This window comes from Buteo buteo, chromosome 4, assembly GCF_964188355.1.
Source record: "Buteo buteo chromosome 4, bButBut1.hap1.1, whole genome shotgun sequence".
Lineage (NCBI taxonomy): Eukaryota > Metazoa > Chordata > Aves > Accipitriformes > Accipitridae > Buteo > Buteo buteo.
The window spans coordinates 33,609,002-33,635,031 of record NC_134174.1 but is presented as its reverse complement, the minus strand read 5'-3'; the positions used below and the strand labels follow the sequence as shown (position 1 = coordinate 33,635,031).

General features: G+C 44.1%; 2 protein-coding genes across 3 annotated transcripts in view; one reads left to right on the top strand and one right to left on the bottom strand.

The window, feature by feature from the left end:
* The first annotated feature begins 868 nt into the window (after positions 1-868).
* ATAD1 (ATPase family AAA domain containing 1) lies at positions 869-18,619 on the top strand. Of its 2 annotated transcripts, none has more exons than XM_075025467.1 (10): positions 869-1,019; positions 3,369-3,544; positions 5,217-5,315; positions 5,597-5,717; positions 7,366-7,566; positions 8,718-8,824; positions 11,760-11,849; positions 13,960-14,010; positions 16,996-17,132; positions 17,684-18,619. In XM_075025467.1, exons 2-10 carry the CDS (start codon positions 3,383-3,385, stop codon positions 17,802-17,804), a joined length of 1,089 nt encoding a protein of 362 aa, XP_074881568.1. In that variant the 5' UTR covers positions 869-1,019; positions 3,369-3,382; the 3' UTR covers positions 17,805-18,619. The 2 variants fall into 2 exon arrangements, with proteins under 2 accessions (XP_074881568.1, XP_074881567.1); XM_075025466.1 differs by lacking the exon at positions 869-1,019 and adding an exon at positions 1,672-1,792.
* Positions 18,620-20,965: 2,346 nt separating this feature from the next.
* The window catches only part of PAPSS2 (3'-phosphoadenosine 5'-phosphosulfate synthase 2), a 30,666-nt gene continuing 25,601 nt past the window's right edge, over positions 20,966-26,030 (bottom strand). Inside the window, exons 10-12 of the mRNA XM_075025464.1 lie at positions 25,392-25,660; positions 24,415-24,644; positions 20,966-23,912 (exon numbers count right to left, since the gene is read on the bottom strand). Of these exons, the coding sequence (XP_074881565.1) occupies positions 23,771-23,912; positions 24,415-24,644; positions 25,392-25,660 (641 nt within the window). The 3' untranslated portion in view covers positions 20,966-23,770. The remainder of the gene's footprint in view (positions 23,913-24,414; positions 24,645-25,391; positions 25,661-26,030) is intronic.

The window sequence follows — 26,030 nt, the reverse complement described above, 5'->3', positions numbered from 1 at the left end:
TGACGGATGGATGACATCCCAGCCAGGTCACTGGAGAGCGTGCCTGGGTTTTGGCACGAGCCAGCTTAGCTGCAGGAAAGAAATTTGGCGTCGCGTTCTCTACCTGAGGCGGCATTGGTGGAGCAATGGTGGAGCAGAAGCAGCGGATCTGCTCCGCAGGTCCTAGTCTGCAGTAGCCACCAGGATTTTCAGTAGACTCCTCAGCGGGTGAAGCACCTGCGTTCCTGTGTGAGGGATGACATTTAAAAATAACCCGTAGTAAGTGTTGTATAAAAAGCTAACTGCTCTTGACGAACGAGTTACGATCCCCAGCGAGCAGGCTGAATTTTGTTAGGGAGCCCCTGGACAACGTATGAACTGCAGGTAAGAACGAGACGACGTGACAAGGGACCCTCTCAGGAGCAAAGCTAGGGGTGAAGGGCTTTAGAACTTCGGTGGCATTGACCCAGGAGCAGAAAGGTTGAAGAGCAGTTGCACAAACTTTGGATTAGTTACACTTATGCTGGAGATCCCCTTATTTTAACCTTTTTCTGCCCATTTTTCTGTTACTGCGCATGGGGAGAGCGAGTTTACTGTTTTCATTACAATCTGCAACGGGAAAACTATTGTATCAGTATCTTTTGGCAAACTGCTGATAAATCCTCCAATCTCGATGATTTTTCATTCCGGCAGACGCCCGTACCGGCCCAAAGCTGCCAAATCCTGCGTGTTCCACCCTTCAGCTATCAGCCTCCGAAATGCCGCTGCTTCCGAGGGGGGACGGAGCGTGTTTATCAGGAGGCGGGTGCCGGGGCAGGGCCGGGTCCCGGGCCGGCGAGGAGCGGCGGCTCCTTCTCCGCCGGGCTGAGGGCCGGGGCCGGGGCCGGAACGTTGGTGCGGGGCGGCGGGATCCGGCCGGAGCGGGGAAGAGCGGGACGCGCCGCCGCCGAGCCCGGGCCCGCGGTGCCGCCGCTTTCGCTTTCCTCCGCCTTCCTCCGCTCGCCCGCCGGCCGCGCGTCCGAGAGACCTTGCCCGAGGGGGTGAGTAACCGTAACCCGGCGCGGAAGGCGAGGGGCCGCCCGCCGGGCCGCTTCCCGCCGCTGCGCCGCGGCACCCGGCCGGCCGGCGGGAAGGTCACGGGCGGCGGGTCCGGCCCGGCCCGGCCCGGCCCGGCCCTCTGCGGTGCCGCCTTCGCCTCGCGGTGCCGCCTTCGCCTCACCGCGCCGCCATGGCCGGCACCCGGGCAGGCCTCCTCGGCGGGGCCGGGGACCCCCGAGGCCTGCTCCTGCCTTGGCCGGGGCCCAGCGGGCGGCCCGGTGCCGGCACGGCGGGGGGCTCGGCGGGCCGGCCCTGCCCCTTCCCTTCTGTCAGCGCCGGCCTCCCCGCCCCGGGCCGCGGCTGAGGCGGGCGGGCGGTCTCGGGGGCCCGGTCGGGAACCGGCCCCGGCCTCTCGGCCGCTGCGCCGGGCGGGGCGGGGTGTCTGGGGGGGACACGTAGAGCCGAGTCCTTGACCGGGAATCGTTTGGTCTTGCCCGAGGGCCCGGGGAAGGACGAGGGTTCCCCACCCGAAACTGAACTTTCCCTCTGGCGCTGTGGGAGCAGAAGAGGAACCAGCACCGCTTCTCCTTTTGGTTTCTTTTTAATTGCTGGAAGCGCCGGGGTGCAGCCAGGCAGAGCCAAACCAAAACGCGCTGGTAGCCCCACGGACCCGGAATTTGCTATTCAATTACCTGTCCTTCTCCTTGTCTGGGCGATCTGCCCAGAAAAGAAACGATAAAACTCGTGCGGGGGAAGCAGAACTTCATGTAGAAAGGTTGCGCTTAAAATTCTTCTCTGTTAAAGCTTCTTCTTACGTTTGGTATTCAGGGCAAGGGTTGCATAAGGAGTGGGGTTTTTTTCACTGCCTTTTGGGGCTTTTTTGGAAGCTTTTTTTTTCCTTGTTCGCTGAATATTTAGTGGGTGTGGTTGATGGTTGGACTTGATGATCTTGAAGGTCTTTTCCAACCTAAATGATTCTGCGATATATAGCCCTTTTGTTTTAATAAATCAAGCTTTGGACAGCATGCAGAATTTTTTCCTGCTGTATTACTTGCTTAGATGCCTAAGCAGGCAAATTTTAGTTGATTTCCAAGCAGGTACGCACAGCAACAGCCTTGATTCTTAAATTTCTAAACAGAGAATGGAGAGTTAAAAAATCCAAAACTGTTTTAGTGATCCACACTGGAATACAGCCGCGAGCCGTTGATGTCTTTTGGTAAATGTATCGCGGTGCTTCTCCTAATTCCAGTCTGCCGAATCCTTGTAAACAGAATCTGTGGAATGCCATCGCCTTGAGTTGAATACGGGGTCGACAGAATGCGACCGCTAGCCAAGCGAGGGGGAATTCAAGGATATCTTGGCTGTAGGTAGTCCGGCTTTTCCCTGGCTGACAGCTCAGTTTGGAGACCAGCCAGGGAGCGTTGGAAGCTGCCAAAGGAATTGCCACTGATTTTGCCCTTGCAGCAGGAAAATCGGGCAGTGAACAAGGAGAGCTTGGGGGTTCTCAAGTGGAAACCCTGCCAGTTGAGGAGAAAGTAGATTGGGGAAAGAGGACCCCGATTTTATAAGTAAATTTTCAACATTTTAGGAAGGGTTTTTTTCCTCTCTGCAGCACACTTCCTTAACTTGAAGGTGCTGTACTTTCTGGGTTTGGCTCGTATAGCAGCCAGCCTTTTCCCTTGATAGCTGTGTGCCACATCCAGCATTTTCAGTTTTCCAGGGATATTAATAACTCGAAATATATTCTGCTAGGTGCAGGCTCCAGCTATTAACCTAATTTTTATTCAAATACAAGTTGTTGAACGCTCCCTAATGTGGCAATTGGGTGCCTTTCCTTTAAACTTCCTCTTGGGGAAAAGAAATCCCTGTTTAAATAATGTAGTTAACTTTGTCTTCATGGCTTAGCATTCTTGGGTCAATAACAGTCACAAAACACCAGCCTTAATGGAAATGTAAACTTGGCACTGAAATAAAATAATCTTTATTACTTTGGCTATTGTATAGCTGAAAGGAATGCAGATTTCTTGAGGGAACAGTGAAATCAGGACCTTCTTGCATGCAGTCAATCAAGAAGGAAGGCCTCAAGTTGTTGCTGCTGTTTTTTCTCTGTTTACTGAAACTGAAAATGAAACTGTCGTTATACTCGGTGCTGTGCTTTTTAATCTTATGTGCTTTTATGTGTTGGGGTTGTGCTATTGTTGAGATATTTCATTATAGCTTCATGGTAAGCTTTATGCCCACAGTGTGCATGGGAAATAGTTTTTATAAAATGGTGCTTAAATACAAGGCAGATATTTTTTCAGCTTTAATTTTCTTTCTTTCTGTTCCTCCCTGCACTTTCTTACACTTAGTGTTGAACGGCAAAATGGTCCATGCTGAAGCATTTTCACGTCCCCTGAGCCGGAATGAAGTGGTCGGATTAATTTTTCGTTTAACCATATTTGGTGCTGTAACGTATTTTACCATTAAATGGATGGTTGATGCCATTGATCCCACCAGAAAGCAAAAAGTAGAAGCTCAGAAACAGGTAGGATTTTATTCACAAATATTTCTGTGAAATGCTGTCTGGTTCATTGCTGTTCATACAGAGAAGTCTGCTAATTGAAAACTGGACTTGCAATAGCCAACAGAAGAATTGACAAAAGCATGTGGAATAATCAAAAAACCTAGAATTATTTTTTAGTAAATCTCAGGATCTAGGCTGTTAGTGTTTTCAGTGCTTACATTTTATAACAAGTTAAAATCTCTGCCTTGAAGCGGTGGAAAAACTGTTGAATTGGAGCGTGATGTTGTCTCTAATTACCTGCAATTATGTGGTCCCAGTGCCGTTTCTGCTTCTGACAACTTTGCTAGGCAGCAGTTGCATTAAATAATGCTCTCTTCAGTCTCTTGGTTGCTTTTTCATACCTTGAGCAGAAATAACGTAATTCTCTGCTGCTTTTTGGCAACTTAATGGCAGAGGCAGGGACTGTAGTTAATCATGACGAAGAGGAACACTGCTGTCCAGTTGCCTTTTTAAGAATAGCTTGCACTTTGTCCCTCTCCCTGTGTTCCCCTCCCCACCTCCAGTAGCAGTCAAAATGTCCTCGAAAGGGGAGAAGAAAAAGTGAAAAGCCTTATTGCTTAAGTTGAACTAGAATGATTCATGGGGGTTAATGCTCTGGGAAAAGATTTAGGTACCTTTCAGAACCAAGTGTTAAATGTTTCCTTTGGAAAGTATTGAAGGAAATGTTGCAACTTTTTTTGTTTTCTGGCTGACACAAATTTCACGGATTCAAACAGCAGTTTTGAGCAACCTAATTCTGTTTTGGGTGGGTTTTCTTTTTTAATGAAATCTTTAGTTAAAAAATTGGCTCCACTTTAAAAATCAGCTTTCACAATCTGTGCTAGTGCCAGCTATTATATAAGAGGTTGCAATATCCCAAAAGCATGTCAGACTTAACCGCAAGTTTGAGTATAAAGAGAAGCTGAATTGTGAAAGCGTGTTGACACAACAAATGACTTTTCCTTTTAAATTGGAAAAAAGAAAACATTGGATACATAGAAAAAATCGACTGACTTCTGTGAAATATCTTTTTTTTTTTTGTTCTTACAAATATATTAATCTCTCCTTGATACAGTGCTGTGGAGGTTGGGGGGGGCATGCTTTTTATAATAACACAATTATATCTCCCATTAAAGTCCACGTGTATTATTTGCAGGGTTGTAAGTGAAGATAATTAAGCATGTGAAAGAACTCTAGAGTTCTAGTTAATAACAAGTTTCGGGATTTTCATCTGAAAGTTTTTAAGTGTAACATACCTGTATTAGTTTAGAAAACTCCTGTAGACATTATTGAAGTGATTTTGTGCAGAGGTTACCTGTGTGTCTGGCAACCTGTACTGAACAGCAAACTCCATGTTTTAATGTTTATTTTGGTTGCTTTTCAGGTCATAATGTATGACTCGTGGATTTGGGGGTGGGAGGACTGGTGTGACGCTTATTTGTTGGGAACTGAGACATATGACTTAGTTTCGTTCAAGTGACAACAAGTCATTAGGAAACAGCAGAACCTTCTACTTCAGAAAGATTTAACTTCTTTTCACATGTGACTTATGGAGCAGCTTTTCAGACTCCAAATAGCAGTTCTTGAAAAACTAATTTTTGACTTAAGCATTCAATTTATTTCTCTGATTTTCTTGGCATTTTATTTCCCCCAGGCTGAAAAACTAATGAAGCAAATTGGAGTGAAAAATGTCAAGCTTACTGAATACGAAATGAGTATTGCTGCACATCTCGTAGACCCACTTAGCATGCATGTAAGAAACTGTTTTCTACATTACTCCGATGAAAGCACTTCAGACATGGAAGATCTTGATTTTGGCTTTGGATTACATTATTTGTCATATATATGTATCTGTGGAAATACATAGAAAATATTTCTGTAATTTAAAACTAAAATTGCATCATTGAGAGCAGAGGTTTTTTTTAATCACTCGTCTTTTTTATTTTTAAGGCCTTGCGCTACTTTTAAGCTTGTGGATATTTTTTGTTGGCAGGGACTATGGTGATCATTTCTAATAATGTTTCTCCATATTAGGTAACCTGGAGTGATATTGCAGGCTTAGATGATGTTATTACAGATTTGAAAGATACTGTCATTTTGCCCATCAAGAAGAAATACTTGTTTGAGAATTCCAGGCTCTTACAGCCACCAAAAGGTAGGAAGGAAATGTTACAGATTTATATGTTGGTATTAAAAAAAAAAATAAAAATTTACCATTACCCAGAAAGGAAAGAGGAAGTGGGTTGCCAGTCCGAAGTGCAACCATTAGGACTGATGCCAGGGAAAACCCTCAGGTTTTTTTATCTTCTCTTGCTGTGAAATCAAGTTCTAGTGAATAAGTTTCGTCTTAATAATGAAGCAATAATTGCTTTTCAGTTATTGATGTTGCATTTTAGTGCACTGATCTATGTAACCTGCATTTTTAACTGCCTACACTGTCAATTTTTTTTCTTTTTATACCCCATCTTGTCCTTTGGCAGAGGTGAGCTATAACTCTGCTGTACAGCTTTGTATGCAACCTTGGTTAATACGTCTACGGTGTCACAGAAACATAAGTCATAAACATGAGACGTCAATGTAAGCTAATCTTGCAGTCATCTCTCTGTTCTAGTCCTAGAAATTCTGGTGATTCAAAAAGGCAGAGATCCCATTTTTTTTCTGGAGATCTCTTGATTTTCTCTGGAGTCGAGTTGCACAGAGTTGAGGCAGTAAGGAAACCGGTGGGTGACAAATTAACTTTCCAACAGTAAAGCAGAAGTTGGACTCTTTCTGCTGGAGTGCTTACAGCCATATTTGCTGTATGTTACTGCAGACAAGCAGAATTTGAACCTAAAATGTTGGACAAAATGCCAAAGTTTATCTTTACTGCTCTGATCCCTGGAATATTGTCTTCTGAAAGTTCTCTGAAAATTATTAATTACTGCCTGTATCCGTGACCATCTCAGTTTTGTGTCCTAAGTGATGGAAAATGAAGCACTTTTGTAACTGGTCTAGTTTTTCCAGGCTACTTTCTGTTTAAGTCACAAATTGAAACTGTCTGGAAAATTACTTTAATGTCATGCTCTAATAAGCTGAAGGAAAAAATTATTTTTTAGTTATCTTTTGAAAGTGGACTTTCCATATAGGGCAAGCTCCCCAGTTTTATTAGTGGCTTGCACCATGTGTTAATAGGAAGTCATTGCTTCAGAGTAGTTATGTTTGTGGTTGTCAGTGACATAAACAGGAAAAAAAACCCTAGTAATTCTCTGTGTTTCAGGCTTGTTTGACTTAATTTTTTTTCTTTAAATTGTTTTCTTTACAACTATGTTAGAAAAACACTACTGTGAATTCTTTCACTATGACAAGTTTAAAAATAATATGAAATGTCATATTTAATTGGGAGTAATTAGTTTAAAATGTTTGTGGGCTCCTTTTTTTTTTTTTTTTTTTTCCTCTACCCCCTCTGTGCTAAGTTTTACTGACAAGGCTGAAACTGGCTATAAACAAGGCCTGTCAAATGCTTACAGGAAATAAAAAGGGTTTTAGTTTTATGTAACCTTTATAGTCACAGTAATAGAAGTAATCTTTCAGACAACTGTCTCCCTTCAATTTCACCATACCTGGTTTTAGATATTCTTAGCTTTAATTTTATAATAAGGATATCTTAAATAACTCTGTATTTGATTTGATGGAACACTGTGTAACTTGTTTTTTTATCTTTTAAAACTTGGATAAAATACATGCCTGGACACTATCAGGTCTGTCATAGCAAAGCATGTTTTCTGTACAGCGACCGGAGAGCATTAACACCATTACTTTTGCAGGAGTACTTCTCTATGGTCCTCCTGGTTGTGGCAAAACGCTGATCGCCAAAGCTACAGCAAAGGAAGCAGGTTGTCGATTTATCAATCTCCAGCCTTCAACACTGACGGACAAATGGTATGGAGAGTCTCAAAAACTGGCTGCTGCTGTCTTCTCCCTTGCTATAAAGCTCCAACCGTCCATCATTTTTATTGACGAAATAGGTAAAAATCTATCTTTTTTTCTAAGTAACTATAGCAGAGTGACATTAAACTGTAGGTTCAAGTTGATGGGTATATTGATCTACTGTGATCTTTTCTTTAAAAAGAGTGATAATGGAGCAAGGTTTCGCCATATAAATAGTATTGTAAAGTAATGGTGGCAAACTAGGAAAACCAGTGTATTTCTTCCTCTTGTTAGTGGAGGAAATTACAAGTAGAACAAGTTGCTGCTTATTTTTGGTTGGGCTAAGGTGGTCCATGAGGAAAGCTTTTCTTCTGTCAAGGGAGCTCCTTATTCAGGAAACCCATCACCAAATACACTTCAACGCTTCTGCCGTGAGGGTGCATAATGGAAAAGAAAATACGGGTTTAGGAGAGCTCAGGAATAATAGTTTAGTAAGGCTGAAGAAGTAGGAGGGGAGGTTCAGCTAGGAAGACAGCAAAGGTGCCAGTTGTTCTCTGCATTTGTACTTGTCACACTAGTGTTTAAGTCCCTGTGAACTTGAGCAGGTCAGTTTAAACTTGCTTGTTGTCTTGTAGCACTGGCGCTTCTTGGAGCGAGTTGTATGTTTTGCAGAAACAGAGCTGACAAAGCTTTTGCTCTTTCCACAGTTTAGGTTTATGAATGGGCTACATTCTCAAGATGCTTTTTATCCTTTTGTATGGGTGCAAAAAATGTGGTGTTTTTCTAGATGTTGGAAATTCTTTAGGCAACCACTAGCAGAGTTAGAGGTCTGCATAATGAAGTGTATAGCCTACTTTACGTTAGTCCTGCAGCTTGCTGTTCTCCTGTGCTTTGGTGTCTTCTAGCTTGCCAGACTCTGAATGCTTCCATCTCTGCATGAGAAATTAAGGTGAAAGTTACACTTTCAATGAATTCAGGAAAGTGAAAAATTGGAGCACAAGATTTGGGACAGTCTCATGTGATAGGTACATATTCATGTAATGTAATATAAAAGATGTGCTTAAAAGTATGGTGAGATTCTACTTTCCTATTCTTCATTGTAAGAAATACTTTTCATCTGTTGTAAATACTTTTTTTAATAAACATTTTCAAGATAGAGAATAGCACAAGTCTGCACGTGAGGAATCAAACAGCATAGTTTCTATGGCAGGCTTGAAAGTAAACTGCTATACTGAATCCCTTAATACAGATTCCTTCTTACGAAGTCGATCGAGTTCTGACCATGAAGCTACAGCTATGATGAAAGCTCAGTTCATGAGTCTGTGGGATGGACTGGACACTGATTATAACTGCCAAGTAAGTACAAAGGATGACAAGAGAAGTAATGAGATTCTTCCCTCAGTTATTGTGCATTGAGCCATTTGGGAAGAGTAGCAGATTGCATGTAGTAATAATTGCCAAAAGAATTTCTTTACCTGTCAGTGATTACCAGTATATTATGGGAATGGGATGACTTATAATAATAGATCATTTTTCTTCTTGAGAAGACTGTTTTTGTAAGTATTTTGGTTTTAGCTAAGAGGAGTTATTTTCAGAAACGTCTTAAGTCTCAGTAATATAGCTGTATAGTTTGAGCTGCCAAAATTGGGAATTTTTAAACTGTTTTGAAAAATGTTTTGTCAGCAATGTTTTCTTCAGATGAAGTGAATCTCTGATTTCAGGAAAGGTATTGAAAGATCTGAGTATCCATCCCAGTTGCAGGTTGGTTGGCTTGTTTGCAGAAAAGCATTGGACTAGCATCAGACAAACACTAGACTCTGGAGTTAATCTGAAAGGGTAGAGAAGTTGATGCTATCAAAAGACAAATTCTGTTAAATGGAGCCATGCTTTCATCCCATTATTCCTGTAAGCTTCTGTCCCCCTCCCATAATCTCAACAGAAATATTGTATTTTGGAGAGGAAAAAAAATACAAAAGCTGCTGGTGCTGTAAAAACAAGCACACACAAATATTTATGAAATAAATGACTTGAATGTAGCATAGACAAAAGCCTGCTTGGTGTGTTTCTGAACTTTCACCTGGAGGAATCTTTTTAAGGCCTTTGAAAAGGATGTTTTTTTCTTCAATTTTAAAATGTTCAGCCTTTTTAATCTGTATTATTTTTATGAATGAATTCCAATGCTCTGACCTCCATTAACTCTTTGTAAAATCTGCTTTTCCTCCTCTCTCAAGTTTGTGCTAAAGATTTTTTCAGTTGATATTTTTAAAAACTGATTAGAACACAGTGAATATATGTACTGAGGAGCTTTAAAGCAGAGTGTTTGCTTACCATTAATAAGAGGCCAATGGTATGAACACTTTAACTGGAAGCTAATGTGATCTTGCAAGCACACATTTCTTCTGGTGTTTGAATGTATTATCTTTTTTCCCAATATACTGACAAATTCTTGGGGCAAGTCAAATTGTTCATTCTCTGCAATAAGACAACGCTCTTACCCATCTCTTGCGTTCAGCATGCAGTGCCTGAACACGTCACTCCTGTCCTTTACTCGTACGCCTCTGCAGGGTAGGGGGCCACTGAAGTAAAATCCAATGCAAACAATTGGCTGGGGACACTGCAGGGGTTGATTCACGTTTCTGGGGAGTTTTTCAGCAGGAGTGTTTTGTTTCAATACCATACTTCAGGCTCCTCCCTGAGATGTCATTGCAATTCAGGAAGTCTTCTTTAAGCAATGGTTTTGACATTTGCATTGTCTCAGTTTTTGACAGCCAGCTCGCTGGGCTCATTCGTTAATTACAAATGTTTACTTGGGAGCTTTGCGTTTCTTGTCTGATTCTTGCCAAACAAATTTCCTTTGAATAAGGATTAAATTTGGCTTTTGTTACGGTAACAAAAATTCCAAATGCTAGGAGGAAATTGTAAGTAAGTGTTGTGATGAATGTTATTTGTTCCCGTGTTGACTGCACCTGAAAAGCATGTTCAGCTTTGGACTAAACCTGCCAAGGATACAGTCTTGAGTCTGGCAGGAACTTGGGGCACAGTGCCTGGAAAACAGAGCTATGCTGCTTGAAGAGACAGTTTAAGTCTGGAAGCCCCATACAGCCGCATTTGTGCCCTGTGGGGGTCCCACGTTCACAGAACCTGCAGACAGAGCCAGTTTTAGGAAGGCTTCTCCGCTCCAGGGACACAGAGGGGCAACGCTTTGGGTCCAACGTTGGGCCTTGATGCAGATCCTGGGGAAGTACAGCATGGGTACGGTGATGCCTCTTTGCAAGAGGCAGCTCAGCCAAACATTAGCTTGTGTTTGGCACGCAGGCAAGCGCAGAGCGCTTGCATTCGTAATGCTTTCTAGAAAGTGAAGACTGCCCGAGCCCTGGCGAAAAATGCACCTTTTGGCTTTTTCTGGGCGTAGCAATTTGCCACCGTGTAATTAAGCCTCTAGGTGGCAGGGTGACTCTGCTCCGGGACATGCAACCAAGCCTGGCCAGGGGCTGCTGCAGAACAGTGACCCCAGCCAAAACACCAGAAGCATGTCAGGAAACCTTATTGATATGAGATTAATTTCCCTGACATTTTTCCACTTTTGTGACTGGGTATTTACAATGTACATAACTTAAAATAACAAATGAGAAAACAAGGCTGATGTGAATGGGAAGTAAATTTGTTCTTAAACTAATAACTGGAATGCAGTCAAATGAGGTAAATACTCTCCTTGTATTGAACTTGGCTTGTACACGTCTAATGTGCTGCTGTTACAGTATACCAGTGTGTATAGGTTCTTACTGACTTTTAATGCTGTTTTTTAATGCTTAAAAAAAAGCAGCAACATTTTAGTGCATGCAAAAGCTGCCAGTTTGGTCGTCCTGGTGAACTGACTGCCTTTCTTTTTTCAACACTGCACAGAACTGCCACATTTCTTAATACCTTATCAAAACGTCTCCTTTCAAAGTTCCTTCCAGACCACTAGGAACTAAAGAGACATCGCTAGGACTTACAAGCAGAAGTTTTGGGTTGCTGCTTAGAGTTTGAACTTTCAAATTGGGCTCAGAAGGCTTCAGACTAATGTACAAATCTCCACCCAGCTGGTAATTTGTGGCACCAATGCTCTCTTAAGCTGTCTGTTTAAATCCAGTTGCTGAAATGAGTACCAAGAAACCTTATGTAACTTCTTTGAATGTCGATGTTCTTGATAAGTGTGGAAGAATCACATGTTTGGTTTTGAAACTCCAATACGGCAATGTTTTCAAAAGCTGGTTTCAGGCTGACTAGTTTTTTCTGTTGGTGTATACAGGTAATAGTGATGGGAGCCACCAACCGTCCTCAGGATCTTGACTCTGCAATCATGAGAAGAATGCCGACCCGGTTTCACATCAACCAACCTGTAAGTCGCGCCAGGTTTGCCTGAACAGTGTGCCTAGTGGCTGAGCTGCAGGCAGGTGCCTTATCAGCCAGGAAATGTACATTTCGGAGCTTGGTTTTGTTTTTTTTTTTCCAAAGAAATACTGTATTGTTTTGATTTGGGTTTAGTTTTTTAGAAGCACATATAGAACTTTGCTTTTTAAGGCGAAGTTGCTCACAGAAATCTTGATTCTTTGGGTCTTTTATCTGAAACAACTCCATGTGCTCTGAGAGCTTCCCGCCCATTTTCTTCATCTGTAAGAGTGGAGTGGCTTAGACGCTATGCTCTGGAAAGAGCTTAGTTTTAACTTGAAAACAATCACAAAAAGCACAAAAGCACAGAAGCAACTGCACACAGTTGCCTACAGGGAGAGTGGCACACAGGTCAGATGGTATCAAGAAGCAGGTCTCGATACATAGTATTTTGTTTTCAAGGAGAGAAGAGGGAATGAGATCTGCATACCAAAGCCTACATTCTTCTCAAGCCTTTCCACAGTCAGGCGCTGCAAGCAATCTGGAAAACTGTTTTTATTCCACTTAAGATTTATGCCAAACATGCAGAGTTTGGTCTTTATCAGTTATGCTAGCCATCACAAGGTTACCCTTCCTATACATTTTGCAATTGCCATCTTTTTCAAGGCATTTTAGTCACGTCTGAACACTTAGTGATATCACAAGACATTTTTGTATCAATATTATAAAGAGTTCAGCTGTGGTTGTCAGTATTCCCTTCTGGCTACAGAAATACCCTTCATTATTCATTTTTTTGCAGAAACTTAGAGACAGAACTGGAGGAGTAAAACTCCTATTATTGTGCAAGAGAGTAGTTATGTTCCCAGACCCATCGTGTTTGAACTGGCTTTCACTCCTTGTGGGCGGATACTTTTTGAAACAAAGCATTTATAACCTAGTAACTGCTTTTCTGCAATGCCTGCTCATAGGGTTTCATACACCTTACTCATCTTCAAGTTTTCCTTGAATTAGTAAGGGGCAAGGGTGTGTATTTTAGTACTTTATCATGTCTTTCTATCAAGAGTTGTTGTTAGAAGGGTGAATTATCCGCAGGTAACAGCGCCTCAGGATATTACAGGGGTTGGCTCCCTCTCCCAGGATCAGAATTACAACAGGAGGTGTTGTTTAGGGCACAGACACATAATTTTCCTTATCCTGCTACAGCCATATCATTAACTTACTGCTTGTCTCTTGTTCTTGTCTGCGGTACTTTGCGATACAACCAAGATTGGCTACAACTCTTTTATTGAGGGCCAAGATAATTTTTGTGTGCTGTGGGTTGGAAGTGTGCACAGGTAGTATCTCTGTAGAGTAGCTAAAGCCTTGCAGATTTTATAACTAAGTTTGAGATTAAGGTGCCCAAAATTACTCATAAGAAATTATCTGCAAGGCAGGGGGAAATGGAAGAAGTATTTTTTGAGACAGAGTATGAACTGTTCAGAGTATCTATGGGGTAGCTTTTTCCCTTTTTGACAATGAAAGTGCATTTAGGACAAATTTGGTTTTGGGAGACACAGAAAAGAGTCTCTGCTGCCTGTGTTTTACCATGCTATTAAGGATATGCTCACTACTTAACTGTTTCTTTCAGTAACCTTATCACAGTATGTTATATTGCTTAACATTTCCCAAGCATCATCTGTAGAATTAAATTTTTATTTATTTTTTCTTTAAGCAGAACAGTTTATCCTCTTCATCTGATTTAGCAAAGTGTTGAAAGCATCCCTTAGATCTAGAGAGTCTGCCCTCCGTTAAAGATGGTGGGAAATCTTTGGAGACAGCTGCTTTCACTTAGGGCAAAGTAAGACTAAATGTCAGTGCATTTTCTTTTTCCCTGTAGTTAGTGTAAATGTATATGCTCAAATGTTTAGTTTCATGTGCTCCTGTAGTCAGAGTACCCTAGATTTCATTTTGCTGAGTGATTTGCCGTCAGATAGGTTTCCTTAGCACGTATCACACCTCATGTCTGAGGGATCAGCTTGTGTCACTGAATTATGACTGAAAGCCCACACTGTGCAAAATTGAGATAGGTGTTACATATGTTTATTTTTGTACTCTAGTAACTTTAAACTCTTTTGTTTAAGGCTCTGAAACAACGAGAAGCAATCCTGAAGCTAATTTTGAAAAATGAAAATGTAAGTAGACTTCTTTTAATGGTTAATTTGCTCTATTACTGTTGTCATGAGTGCAAGCTCTGGAGTTGTAGAAAACATGTTTTATAATTGACTGTCTTGGAGTAAGGTAGAGATTATCTACCAGGGTGTTTCTGATTATAACTTAGGAATCTTTCGTGCTTTTAGGTGTGGCGTTAAATTAAAGCAGTAGAGTTGCCTACTGCTTTAAGCATGAGCCTCAGTCAGGGCAGCAGTCTTGGCTTTTGTGGTGAATCACCACCTCTGAGGAAAATTACTTAATTTCTTTGTCTTCATTTTCTTGTTATATAACAAGATAATATATTTATCTCTAAAGATGCTGAAGGTGAATCATATTTGGAAATCACTTTGATCAGTGAAAAAAATTTCAAGACATCATGAAGCAGGGAGAAGAGATACTGATTTTTTTTTTTTAACTCTGTACAGTCTGTTGGCTCAAGCCAAGAAACGAGGAATGACGTTTTTTGACAGTGCTGCTTTTTGCACTTTGATTCCTATTTCGTGTTTCCTTTAGAGGAGAGCTACTATAGATATTGTTCCTAATATTGTATCGTGTTTGTGCCACCATCTGCATTCCAAGATGAGGGGAAGGAATAGCTGTGAGCACATCTGGTACCACGTCTGTTAGCAGGATATGAGACCTGTGTTATCAGAGGTTCCTGCCGAATGTAGTCTGCAGCACTAATTTGTCTTGAAGTTAATATTGCAAAGTGTCTCTTGATTGAGGTCTATCCTAATAAATATCATTTGTTAGTAAAACCAGCTTACATTTTTTAAGAGGCCTAAAAATCACAGCTCATCACTGCAAATGGCTAAGATATTGGGGAGGATACTTTGCAAATGGTCATTTTGGATTGTTTATATAGGATTAGGATATAGGTTGGCTTTTTTGCAAAGTACTGGACGTAGGTGTGAAAACAGAATTGATATGAGATGCCAAAGGAGCTGTGGAGGAAGAGCTGACCTATTTGCAGAAAATCTCAAACAAACTAAAACGTCTCTTGCGAGTGGTGATTTCAGACTTCAGACTTTCAGATTTCTTTTCAAGAGCTGTTAGGGAGATGTGCCAAATAATAGACCTTTATCCAGGCTCCCTGAATATCTGCAGCCACCCAGCCCTCACATGCAAGTGGACTCTGTCTCCTTTGCCTTGGCACCTGGGCCTGGGAGTTGCAGCACCTTGGCCTTAAGGTCTTCAGCAGAAACATAAATTGGCTCCTGATTATGGACCTGAAAGAACACAAGGTATATCAAGCATCTGGCAGTGAATCACAGTCACATAAATAACATTTTTCGGGGGGTGCGGGGTGGTGGGAAATCAGCCTGTATTGGTTATCCTGTAGGAGGAGGAATTGGACCTCTCAAGCCCAGCTTATTTCTAGCCAGGGTGACAAACTTCCTTGCAGTCCTTCACATGACAGGTGTAGTCATGCCCTCTGTTTTCCCTGCCTGTCTTAAAATCTTATTTCTCACTTGAAGGGAAATCCTTGTTAATGCCTGCTGTACAACATGCTCATTTTCTATTTGTTCAGCTGCGCTGCTCCATTCAATTCTTGATGGCCTTCAGCCCCACACTGAGCAAACACATTGGAGATCCACAGCTGACTGCTACTGGCTTTGGTATTTCTGTGCAGGATGATGCTTTAAAGCAAAGCACTTCAAGACAGCCAGGCTGTAGTGTCTGTAGGAGGCACTTTGGTGTAAGTCAGCAGCTACTTTTGCCTTAATTTCTGTGCCTGGGGAGCCAGATGGCTCACTCCAGACCCAAACCAGAGCACTGCATGCTGAGTCATAGGTCAGGGTCCTGGGGCTCAAGTACAAGCTCAAGAGACAAGCCAACAGGACAGTATCACTGTAACCCTTGTCCTTCAAGAAAAGTGGGAGGAATGGCAGAAATTGGAAGGGTGCTCAGTGGATGTCAGTGCATTCTTGGGTTATCCTGGGGAGTGCACGGGTTGAAGGGGTAGCGGGAAGCAGCAAAGATTACACTTGGGGCTTTGCCTTCGTCACCACGGAACAGTTTCCCTCTTAGAAGAAGTCATCCCATAATTCCAGCCTTTTACTAGACTAGTTTGGCCTTAACTTTTTGAAAAGGAAATACTCATGCTTTGGAAAATACGCTGAAAGGGGCTATTATCAGAGATTCTGTAAACAGACTGAAAAAAGTGGGATCTCGGCTGGAAGGAGTTCAGTCTGATCCAGTGCACGGAGTTAGACATTCTATTTTGCTTCCAAGTTCCCCATTTTGTGGTTGTATAAAGTAGGAGCAGTTGTTCAGTAACTCCACAGACAACTGAGTTGCTGTGATAGTGAACGACTTCTTTTCAACTTCTTATTCTGCACTGAAAGGTGGCAACAAAAAAACATAAATGTGACAGGAACTTTTTCCAGCCTTGCTGTGTTACTGGTCAAAAGAGATGTTCATGAAAACAAAATGCACTCTTTCAAATAATGTCAAAAAAGGGCTGTGGCTGTGAAAGGAGACCCACTGGGTAGTGTTCATTGTCTATAGATAAGATAGCACGTAGGGTCTGATTGAGCCTTTTACCAAAAAATGCAGTGTTCTTACAGGAAACCTGTTTGGGCATTTGGGAAAACTGGTCATTATTTCTGTGATCCAGTTTTTGCCATCCAGTAGGCTTCCAAAATGGCACAGGAGCTTCGTCGGTAACAGAATATACTGATATGATGGTGCGCTTTTGGTTGCCTGTTCTTTTTTCTTAACAGCTACAGAGTTTTATGAGATGAAGCATCAGTTTTATTTAATTAAATGAACTACTTGGAGGGTTCAAAGTGTAAGTTAATAATTTTCTTTTAGTTCTCAAAAGAAGTCAAGGCTGAAAAAGATCTTCTTAGGGCAGGTAAAAATACTTGGAGGTGAGTGTTTCTTGTCCTTGGTGAACAAAGTAAATAACTTCAGAGTTTTCATGCTCGGACTTTTTTTTTTTTTCTTTTTTTTTTTGACAGGTGGACAGGCATGTAGATCTCCTAGAAGTTGCTAAAGAGACCGATGGCTTCTCGGGCAGTGATCTGAAAGAAATGTGCCGGGATGCAGCACTCCTCTGTGTCAGGGAATATGTTAATTCTGCCTGTGAAGAAGAGACGTATGTGTCTTTATTCTGTCTGTTACGATAGCTGAACAGCAACTGTGAATGCTCCTGGTGCTACACACTGTCCCAATTATTAGTTTGAATTTTCTGATTTGAATTGCGAATTTATAGAGGTTTAAAAACCCTTGCTGTGATTAATAGAAAGCAGGAGGTTCTCTTTTTCTTGACAAGTTGCCACTATACAACAAAAAACCCTGAACAAGTAAGTTACCTTTATTCATTTTGACTATGAAAATAAGACTGTTTGTTCCAAAGTGTCAAGCTTGAGGTGGCCTGTGCCAGCAAGTGGTATGACTGCACTGTATTTACCAGGCTTACATGCTGGTAATGCTCTTGCATGTACGTAACTCCACTTGCTGTTATGTTCCTCTGATGATGTCCCATACTTCTGGTAATATGCGCACAGACAGGTGCGTGTTTCCAGTGTAATGCTGGATCCATGTCAGAGCTGCTATTGTCAGTGATTGCTTCTCGTTCTTCGAATAGCTGTTACGCAGCACCTGAATCATTATCTTGCTTTTTTTCTTTCTCTCTTTCTTTTAAAGCCATGACGAAGATGAAATTCGGCCTGTGCAGCAACAGGATCTCCACAGGGCGATTGAGAAGATGAGAAAATCAAAGGATGCCACACTGCAGAATGTTTTGATGCATGTTAGTTTAGATTAAGACAAAAGAGTGTGTTTGCAGTTTCTGATGTGATTTAGTTTGACTTCTGTAATCAGTTAGGAAAAACAATGTCAGGGGGTGGGAGCGGGGATGTTCCTCGAATAAGGGAGTTCTGTTTCTGGAATTGTTTTTATACAACAAATTCTAAGTTATTGAAATTCCGTCATGCACAACTAGAAGTGTAACAATAGATCATGAAGTGGAACAATTATAGCCCAGACCAAGAGCAACTGCCTGTGTTTTGTCCCATACTCGATACACTGTGTAGCCTTAAAGCAGGTTCTGACATGGTGCGTGGGTTCAGCGGGTCACCGGCGTGGAGGGGAGACGATCCATTACCAGTTTGTGTATATATGTACGAGCGTGTGTGTATGTATTAAATGTATATATCCACACCTTTTTTTTTATATATAGACATAATCTGTAGATAACTTGAGTATGGAAAATCTTTTCTACTTACTGAATCAAACCAAATCAGAAGATGTATAGATTAAAGATTCGTCGATACTCAATTCACACTTATTTCTTCCTTTTAGCAGCAAATATGAAGATAGAAATTCTGCTTCTAGAATAACTTCCAGGCAAAATTTGAAACGTTACTGACTTTTATTTCACATGACCACTTGAAATCTGGTGCCATTTAGTAAAGATAGTAAACTGCTGTAAAAATGTTTGAATACTTTTCATTTTGTATGGATTCTGCTTTTTGAGGCTTTTTAAACAAATGCTGGTTTTATTTTTATTTTTCCCTTGATGTAAGTAATTAGAGTAGAATCTTAACTGGTCTTTCATAAAGCCCCACATATTATAAGCTCTCTGAAATTGTGGCTTTCTGATCTAATATGCATTGTAATGAGGGCTTGCTGCTATTTAACCTCCTCTGAAGACCCACTTCTGCACCGTGGCATTGTACCATGAAGTGTCTTGCGCATAGCTCTGAGGTGTGGGGTGAGGGGGGTCGTTTTGTGATGTTTTGCTCTGTCATGTGCTCTGATCTGCAAAATTGAAGAGAAGAGAATGGGGTTTAGGTTTATAAATGTGACTTGGTAATGTTCTGCTGTACTTGCTGGTAACAGTTTTAGTAAATTCATGTTATGTGGTGATAAAGGCAAAGGGTTAAAAAATGTAAGTGGCAACAGTGTTTTGGTAAAGTTATTGTCAGTAGGTTTTCAAGAATTTGATTTTTCTTCTTACAATATTACAAATTGTGCACTAATTAAACACAAATACATAATCGGAATTGTTCAAACCCCTGGGGTAGTATATGCTGTGTCACAGCTCCGCTAGCTATCGAGGGAAGGTAGGCACTGAAAACGAGATAACGATGTAAAATGAAATGCACTGCAAAGTAAACCAAAGACTGCTGGAGGTGGCCATCAGAGAGTATCAGGTGCTGGTGCCAATTTCTGTGAAGTGCAGCTTTCTCATGGCTGTCCCTGTGTCTGGCATGCTGGTTGTGTAATGCAGCAGCTGGGTTTGACCTGATTTAATCTCCTTGGGTACCAAACATGGGGAGGTTTTTTAATAATTTAATAATTGCTTTGCTTTTTGATATGGGGGTAAAAGGCCTATGGTAAATGCATGTTGCTCTAACACAAAGATGTAGGACATTAGGCATGCCAGAAGTACTGGGCTGTGGAAATCTAAAAAGTCTGGGGTGTGTGGAATGCTAATCCCACTAGTCAGATTAGGAAGTGATGTAAGCCAGCGCTAGCTCTGGAAGAGCCCGAGTTCAAGCACTAGCCTTAAAATTAAACATGCAAATCGTGCTACTTTTATTGGAAGCTGGTTTCTGGGGAGGTTTGAATTATGTGTGTGTCTGATGCAGGTCTCCAGCTTTTCAGTTTGTTTTCAGTGCCTGCTCTGACTCCGACGTTCTCCCAGCCCCTTGCGGTAGCTGTTACACCTGAGAAAGGCCAGGCTGGTGCGGGCAGCTGAAGAATGCCATCTTAGTAATTGGCTTTAATAGAGTGAGTGCAAGGTGTGTTCTCAAGCAAATTTAAATGTCAAACTGAGCGCACAGGAATAGGAACAAACCCTTCACTGTTTGCGGATGCCGGGGGCATCCTCTAGTCGCTCCAGTTTGGGTGTTTCTCCACTAACCTGGCTGTTTGCACGCTGGCTGGATCTTGCCTTTACCTCATGCCTGTAATGCATTGCTGCGGGTTTCAGGGACTGATTTGCAGAGGGGCAAGAGGTTATTTGTAATTGCCCCTGAGGGCAGTTCCCACAGCTGGAGTGCGATTTCCACTTTTCCAAGGAATTTTCCATACTTGCCCACTCCTGCTGCTGCTTTTGGAGTCTTTGTCAAAGCGCAGATCCTCCTGGCAGCTTGCTCAGAAGGTGGGGCAGGGTTTGTCACGCAGGAACGTGGCCGCTTTCGTTCCACGGTCTCCAGGGGCTTGGTCCAGGCTCCTCACCGTTTGATCCTGCCGCTCCTTAGCGCAGGGACAAGCCTAACCCCTCTCCTGCACGTCGAGGGCCAGTTGCCCAAACCGATGTAGTCTCCAGCTCTGAGCTCTGAGTTGTGATGCAAAGTGTCGTGTGAAACAGGTCTTTCTTGGGGGTTTAAAGGTGGAATCTGCTGGCAGGAAGAGGCGTAGACATTCCCAGCAGGCAAATAATGTGCTTAGGACCTGTTCAGCCGTAGCGGTCAGCAGCAAGACACTGTGTACAGTACAGACTGTACCTAAATTGTCCCTGGGCTGTATCTTGCCAGTCTGATACTGCAGCGCAAACAGAAATCTTTGGAGAAGTCTTAAGTAACAGGTAAATAAATGCGGTGTCTGTTTGCTCTGTGTCTTCATTGATTTGTTGTCTGTAACCTTTGCCAGTGTGGCCATGTTTGAATTCTGTAAATACAGCTTCTATTTTTTTTTTTTTTTTTTTTTTGGAGGCTGGCTTGGGCAAGGGCATCTTTTCCCTGCCTGGTGCTTGGGAAGCCTGGGATGTGGCAGCTAGGCAGCCAAGGGTGAAACCCAGGGTGCTGCGGGGATGGCTCTGGGCGAGCAGGGTGCCGGGAGCCCTGGCAAGATGAGCAGAGGGCACAGCTAGGGCAAGCACGGGCCAGTGGCCAAGGGCCTTTGTCAGTCCCAAAGCGAGGAAGCACAGGCTGTGGTGCTCTCCGAGACCCCCAGCCCCTTTCCAGCAGGTCTGCGGGGAAGAGACCGCGTGATGCAGCATCATCCCTTATTTCTGCAGGATTTTAGCAGCTAAAAGGTGCACAGAAGACAGCGCAGTCACAATGTTGAAGTGTGACTTGTTCAACGCTACACAGTCCGGACAGCAAAAAAAGGTAAAATAGATGAGGTTTCTGAAAGGACCCAGGCTCCGTGGTCAGCCTCACTGCTCGCTGAACGTGCGAGGCTGGAACCAGGCAGGGGCTCCCACCGCTACAGACCTGTCACAGCCCCAGATGAACCACGTGGTTGTAATTTCCCCCCCAAAAAATTACAAAGTGAGAGTTAGTTACATGTATAAATATTTATTTGTACTAAAAGTGAGTGTTTTGTAGCAGAGTATCAAGTTCAGAATATATTAAATCATGAGATGCATCAGCTGAGGTACAAATTCCAGTCTCATGTCTTTAATAAATACATTATAAAAAAACTAGTCCACATACTCTAGGTTTATCAGAGGTAATCAGTACACTACACTATTTTAAAAGGATAATACAACATTTGTGTTTTGCTGTAACCATTTGGATTTACTGTGGGTTTTTTTCTAACCTTTTGATTATTTTAAGAGGAGCTGCGACAGCACTATTTCACTACTTAAAAATGACAAATATTGCAATTTGCAAAATTTGAGTATTGCTTTTGTCTTCCACGTCCCTGCCAGAGGGCCTGAGTGTAAAAGGCACTGGTGCTAGTGTGCTTTCAGCTACTTCCATGGGCATTGCAGCATTTTTCTTGAGGTATAATACAGCTTTGGGCTATTTGCTCAGGATACTTAAAAAAAAAAAAATACAAAAAAAACCCTAAAACAGCTGACAAATGAAAAAACATTTTTGCAAAAATATTCCCAATCACATACATAGTGTCAGACCCTGTACCATGGCCACAGCAAAACAGGTTTTTAGCTTGCGAATGTAGCTCACTATCCTAAGTTACAAGCGGAAGCACGATTGTTTTTACTGAGCGTAGATCCATGTGTAATTAAAACTGAAGTACAAGAGGAGAACACTATTTCCATTTCATTTGAAACACATTCTGACCGGTCCTCGGGCGTCTACTAAAAAAAGACGAGTACAAAAAAAATCATCAATTCAGGTTGTTGCAGTAACTAACAAACAAGTGCATAGCTGTCTTCCCCCCCTAAAAACCTCACACCAGTGTGGTGGCCGGGGAGGCGGCACGCTCCTCGCCACCAGCACAGCGGGGCCGCGGGATCAGCCCTTTCCTTGGGAAAGCCTCCTCTGACCACAGGCAGGATGCCGAGGGCCAGGCAGGCGGCTGAGGGGCTCCCAGCCGCACAGGGCGTTGCGCTCAAACCTCGACCACCCCTGAGACACGCGCTGGTCCCAGTGGGACGTGCTCGGGGCGAGATGCGGATGGGACCAGGGAAAGCTTCGGTGGTCGGTAACGCCGCTTGGCCCCGTCGGAGGTCACCACAAGAGCTGCGAGTCAGCAGAAAAGCCTCACGTCACGCACAGCAGCAAAGTCCACTTCGGGGAGGAAAAAAAAGAAGGCAAGGTCTGCAGTAACTTTCCACCAGCCAGAGCCGAGAGCAGCACCAGCCACCGGCTCTTGGCTCGGCACCATCGCCCCTCACACGGCAGCACCCCACATGGCTGAGGGGGACCTAAGAACTTTTCTGTCACCCTCTGGCTGTCCCCAGCTGGAGCCAGCCTCACCATCCCGCAGGTACAAAGTAAAATCAGGTCACCTATACCCAGGGCTACAGGTATGGATGAGGGCAAGCGCTTGAGCCATCTCTCAGCTGGTTTACCAGGTACAGCCGCTCAGATCCACCTCACACCATGATTTTGCTGTTTTGCCTTGAATTCACCTTTCAGAGGAGTGTGGGCAGAGGAAAGGGGGATCCAGCCCCACCAGGTGGGAGGATACCCATGAAAGCATGTAAACAGCATGGCCAGTTTTCACTTGTTGCCCTGAGCTTTCTCAAAGATCTCCCAGACTTTACAGTGCCTCCCAGGACAGCTTCCCCTGCCCGTGGGCCCACCAGGCTGGGAGCTCAGGGATCGCCACAGCAGAGTCCCCACAGAAAGCTGAACTCAGAGCACCAGTAACGCTCAGCCCACGTTTTGTTTTGACCGGAGAGGTCAAGCAGGAGGAAGCAAGGAAGAACAGTGAGCAATTGTCTTGGCCACAAGGAACTGGCGATAGTCAAGGCTGATTAAAAAAAAAATCCTTTTAAAAAAAGGGCGTTAAAAAAAATCCTGCTGTTAGTTAGCAAAAATTGTCAAAGGCACAACCTGGAGGGCAGTGACTGGATCCAAGCACTGAGTGCCCGTTTCCCCCTCCCACCTTGGCAGCAGCAACTGCTCCTCTCTTCAGCAGCTGCTCCTGCCTCTTTGGGCAGTGCTGGGCGAGGGGTAGCGGAAAGGCACTTCTTCATTTTTGCTCCATGCAGGGGACAGACACGTTTTTATTCTGATGCTGAGGTCCCAGCTCTGCACTGGGGGCTGGTGCATGGCCCTGGTGGCACCAGAACGATGCAGCTGGCCCATCCAGGGGCTGTGCTGAGCTTCCTGCAGCCGCACTCAGCTGGGAATGAAGGGCCCGCTGCCCTTCCCTTCCAGCTCCACTGGGACGCTTCCAGCAGCTTCAAGGGGAGAAGGACCAGGCTCAAAGTATTTCTGATTAGTAAAATACTCTCTGACCCAGGTAGGAAAATCCTACAGTCAGAGCATTGGAAATGCCATGCAAATGATCTGTGTCATAGGGAATCAATCAATCATTGCTCACTCTTAATACAAGTATTTCTAGGGAGGAGGAGTAGTGTTAATTATTTTTTTCCAGCGACTGGTAGTACTCGGTTAGGACTTTCCAAGCTTTGGGGGCCATGAAGCCATCTGGTGGGTTTTCACCTTCACGAGCAAGCTTCCTCATGCGTGTTCCCGAGATGAAGTCAAAATCGTTGTGCCTGCGCAAAACAGAGACAGGGGTGAAATCAGCACAACCGGCCCGAGTTGTCCCCAGCACAGCTGCTCTGCCGTCCCAAGCGTGTCGTTGGAAACCTCCCGGCACTGGTGGCACCCACCAGCGGCACCCGCCTGCGGCTTCACGCCTGGGTTTACAGTCAGTAGCAATGGGGTTCCTCTTTTGAGAGGAGCTGGAGTTGTACATAACATGCTTCTCCAGCTGCGAGAGGCTGTATTTCTACTGCCACTTAGTCCCCAAACTGTTTCTCATCCTCCCTGGTGGCTACAAAGGCGCATCTTTAGCTTCATGTGACCCATCCTTGACACGGTGTCAGCTTTTGGAGGGGGCAGTGGGTGGCTTTCACAGGTTCTTCCCCCATTTCTCTCCTCAAGAGGAACACCAACTGCTTTTCCCTCTCCCCTGGCAATCCGCAAGCCAGACACGATTGCAAACCACATGCGCTGTGTAGGCTGAAGAAACGGTGATGCTGCTGCCTGTATTACCTTCTTGGGTCATAAAAATCCATTGCCTTTTTCAATTTATTGTAAGCAGCCACCCGGAAGGGGATGATTTCCACTGAGGTCAGGCCTGGCGCCATGCTGAGGACCTTCCCTCCCTGCGTGGGCTCGTAGAGGTCCTTCTTGGTCTCGGGGTGAGGCATGCCTGCAGGGTCGCGCCCCACGATGTAGAAATTGGCCCCGGCAATCATGCGAGCTCGGCAGTGCCACTGCACCTGCAAAGGAGAGACACAAGGAGCACTGGCTGAGGGCTGAGCAGCAACTAAGCCACCCCCGCCCTGGGCTGCAAAACAGATCCTGGTGATCCACACGCAGGAAGGAAGGAAGGAAGGAAGGAGACGCGTCAGCAGCCTTGCTGCAGTTTCTCACAGCGATCAGGCCTCTCAGACTCATCTTCCACTGATGGACCTGATGCAATATCACGGTTCTCCTAAGGACATGTATTTCAAGGGAAACACTGGGGATGGGAACTGATCTTGTTCCAATTTGGCAGCAGAGGTAGTGGTTTGCTTTTTGAACATGGAAAAACAGTGCCCACTAGCCATTGAGTCCCGCACAGGCAAAGGCTGTCCACGCATCCCTCTCCTTCCTCCTCCAGGGGAGGTTCAGTGTCTACTGCTTTCATCCCACCGATTTAGGGACAGAAGGGAAGCCACTGGGAGAAAATGAATGCGTGTTCCTGCCCAACAGAGAAAAAGGTCACAGCAGTGACGTTTGTTTCTAGCCCCCTTCTCCCCAGCTCTCCACACAGCCTGTGAAAGCATGGGAGCCCATGGAGCCGAGCTCTGCTGGGAGACAGCTGCTGTAGCAAGCTGCAGGCAAACCATGGTGGGAGCTAGTAGCGATGGAATGGCTACCAACTCCCCCGTGGCTCTCTGGAGCTGCATGGGCAAGCTGGCAGCAGGCATCCCCATGGACAGGCTTCATGCCTTGTTGTGGTGAGCAGCTGACGCCTACGTTACCTCTGTGGGGCCAGCATAGAGCATGGGAGAGGGGAAGATGGCAACGATGGTCGACTTGGGGTCCAGGACTTGCTCCTCCAGCACCGCTGCATGCTGCTTCATCCGCCACTCCAGTGGGACATCATCATCTTTGGTCCATCCTCCCAGGGGGTGCAGGAGAAGCACGGGGTTTTTGTAACCCCGCTCCAGAAGCTGGCGCCGCGTGTCCTGCATGAGCAGGGCGTGCCCATTGTGGACGGGGTTGCGCAGCTGAAATGCAAAGACAGCATCTAAAAGGGAAAGATTCAGAGGGTCACAGGCTTGCGCTGACCATCAGACCCTGCGGCTTCATTTACACACTATACATTTCAGCATGGTCATAAGATATGTACGTTAGATCTGTGTCCTATCTTCATGTGAGCAAGGCCTTAAATACCTTAGATGAGTGTTTCATACATGCACAGTGTCTCTTCATCACTCTCCCAAGTTTGTTTGCATTGCACATCCTTCCTTTGGGGCCAATTTCAGTCCTATCAGTTCTCCTACAATGTTTTTACACGCCACTGGACACCTCCACCGAGTTCCCTGACTTCTTAAGTGACCTGCCACCTCTCCAAGCTACATGCCACCGTTAGGAAGGCCAACGCTCTCTCCCCAAAG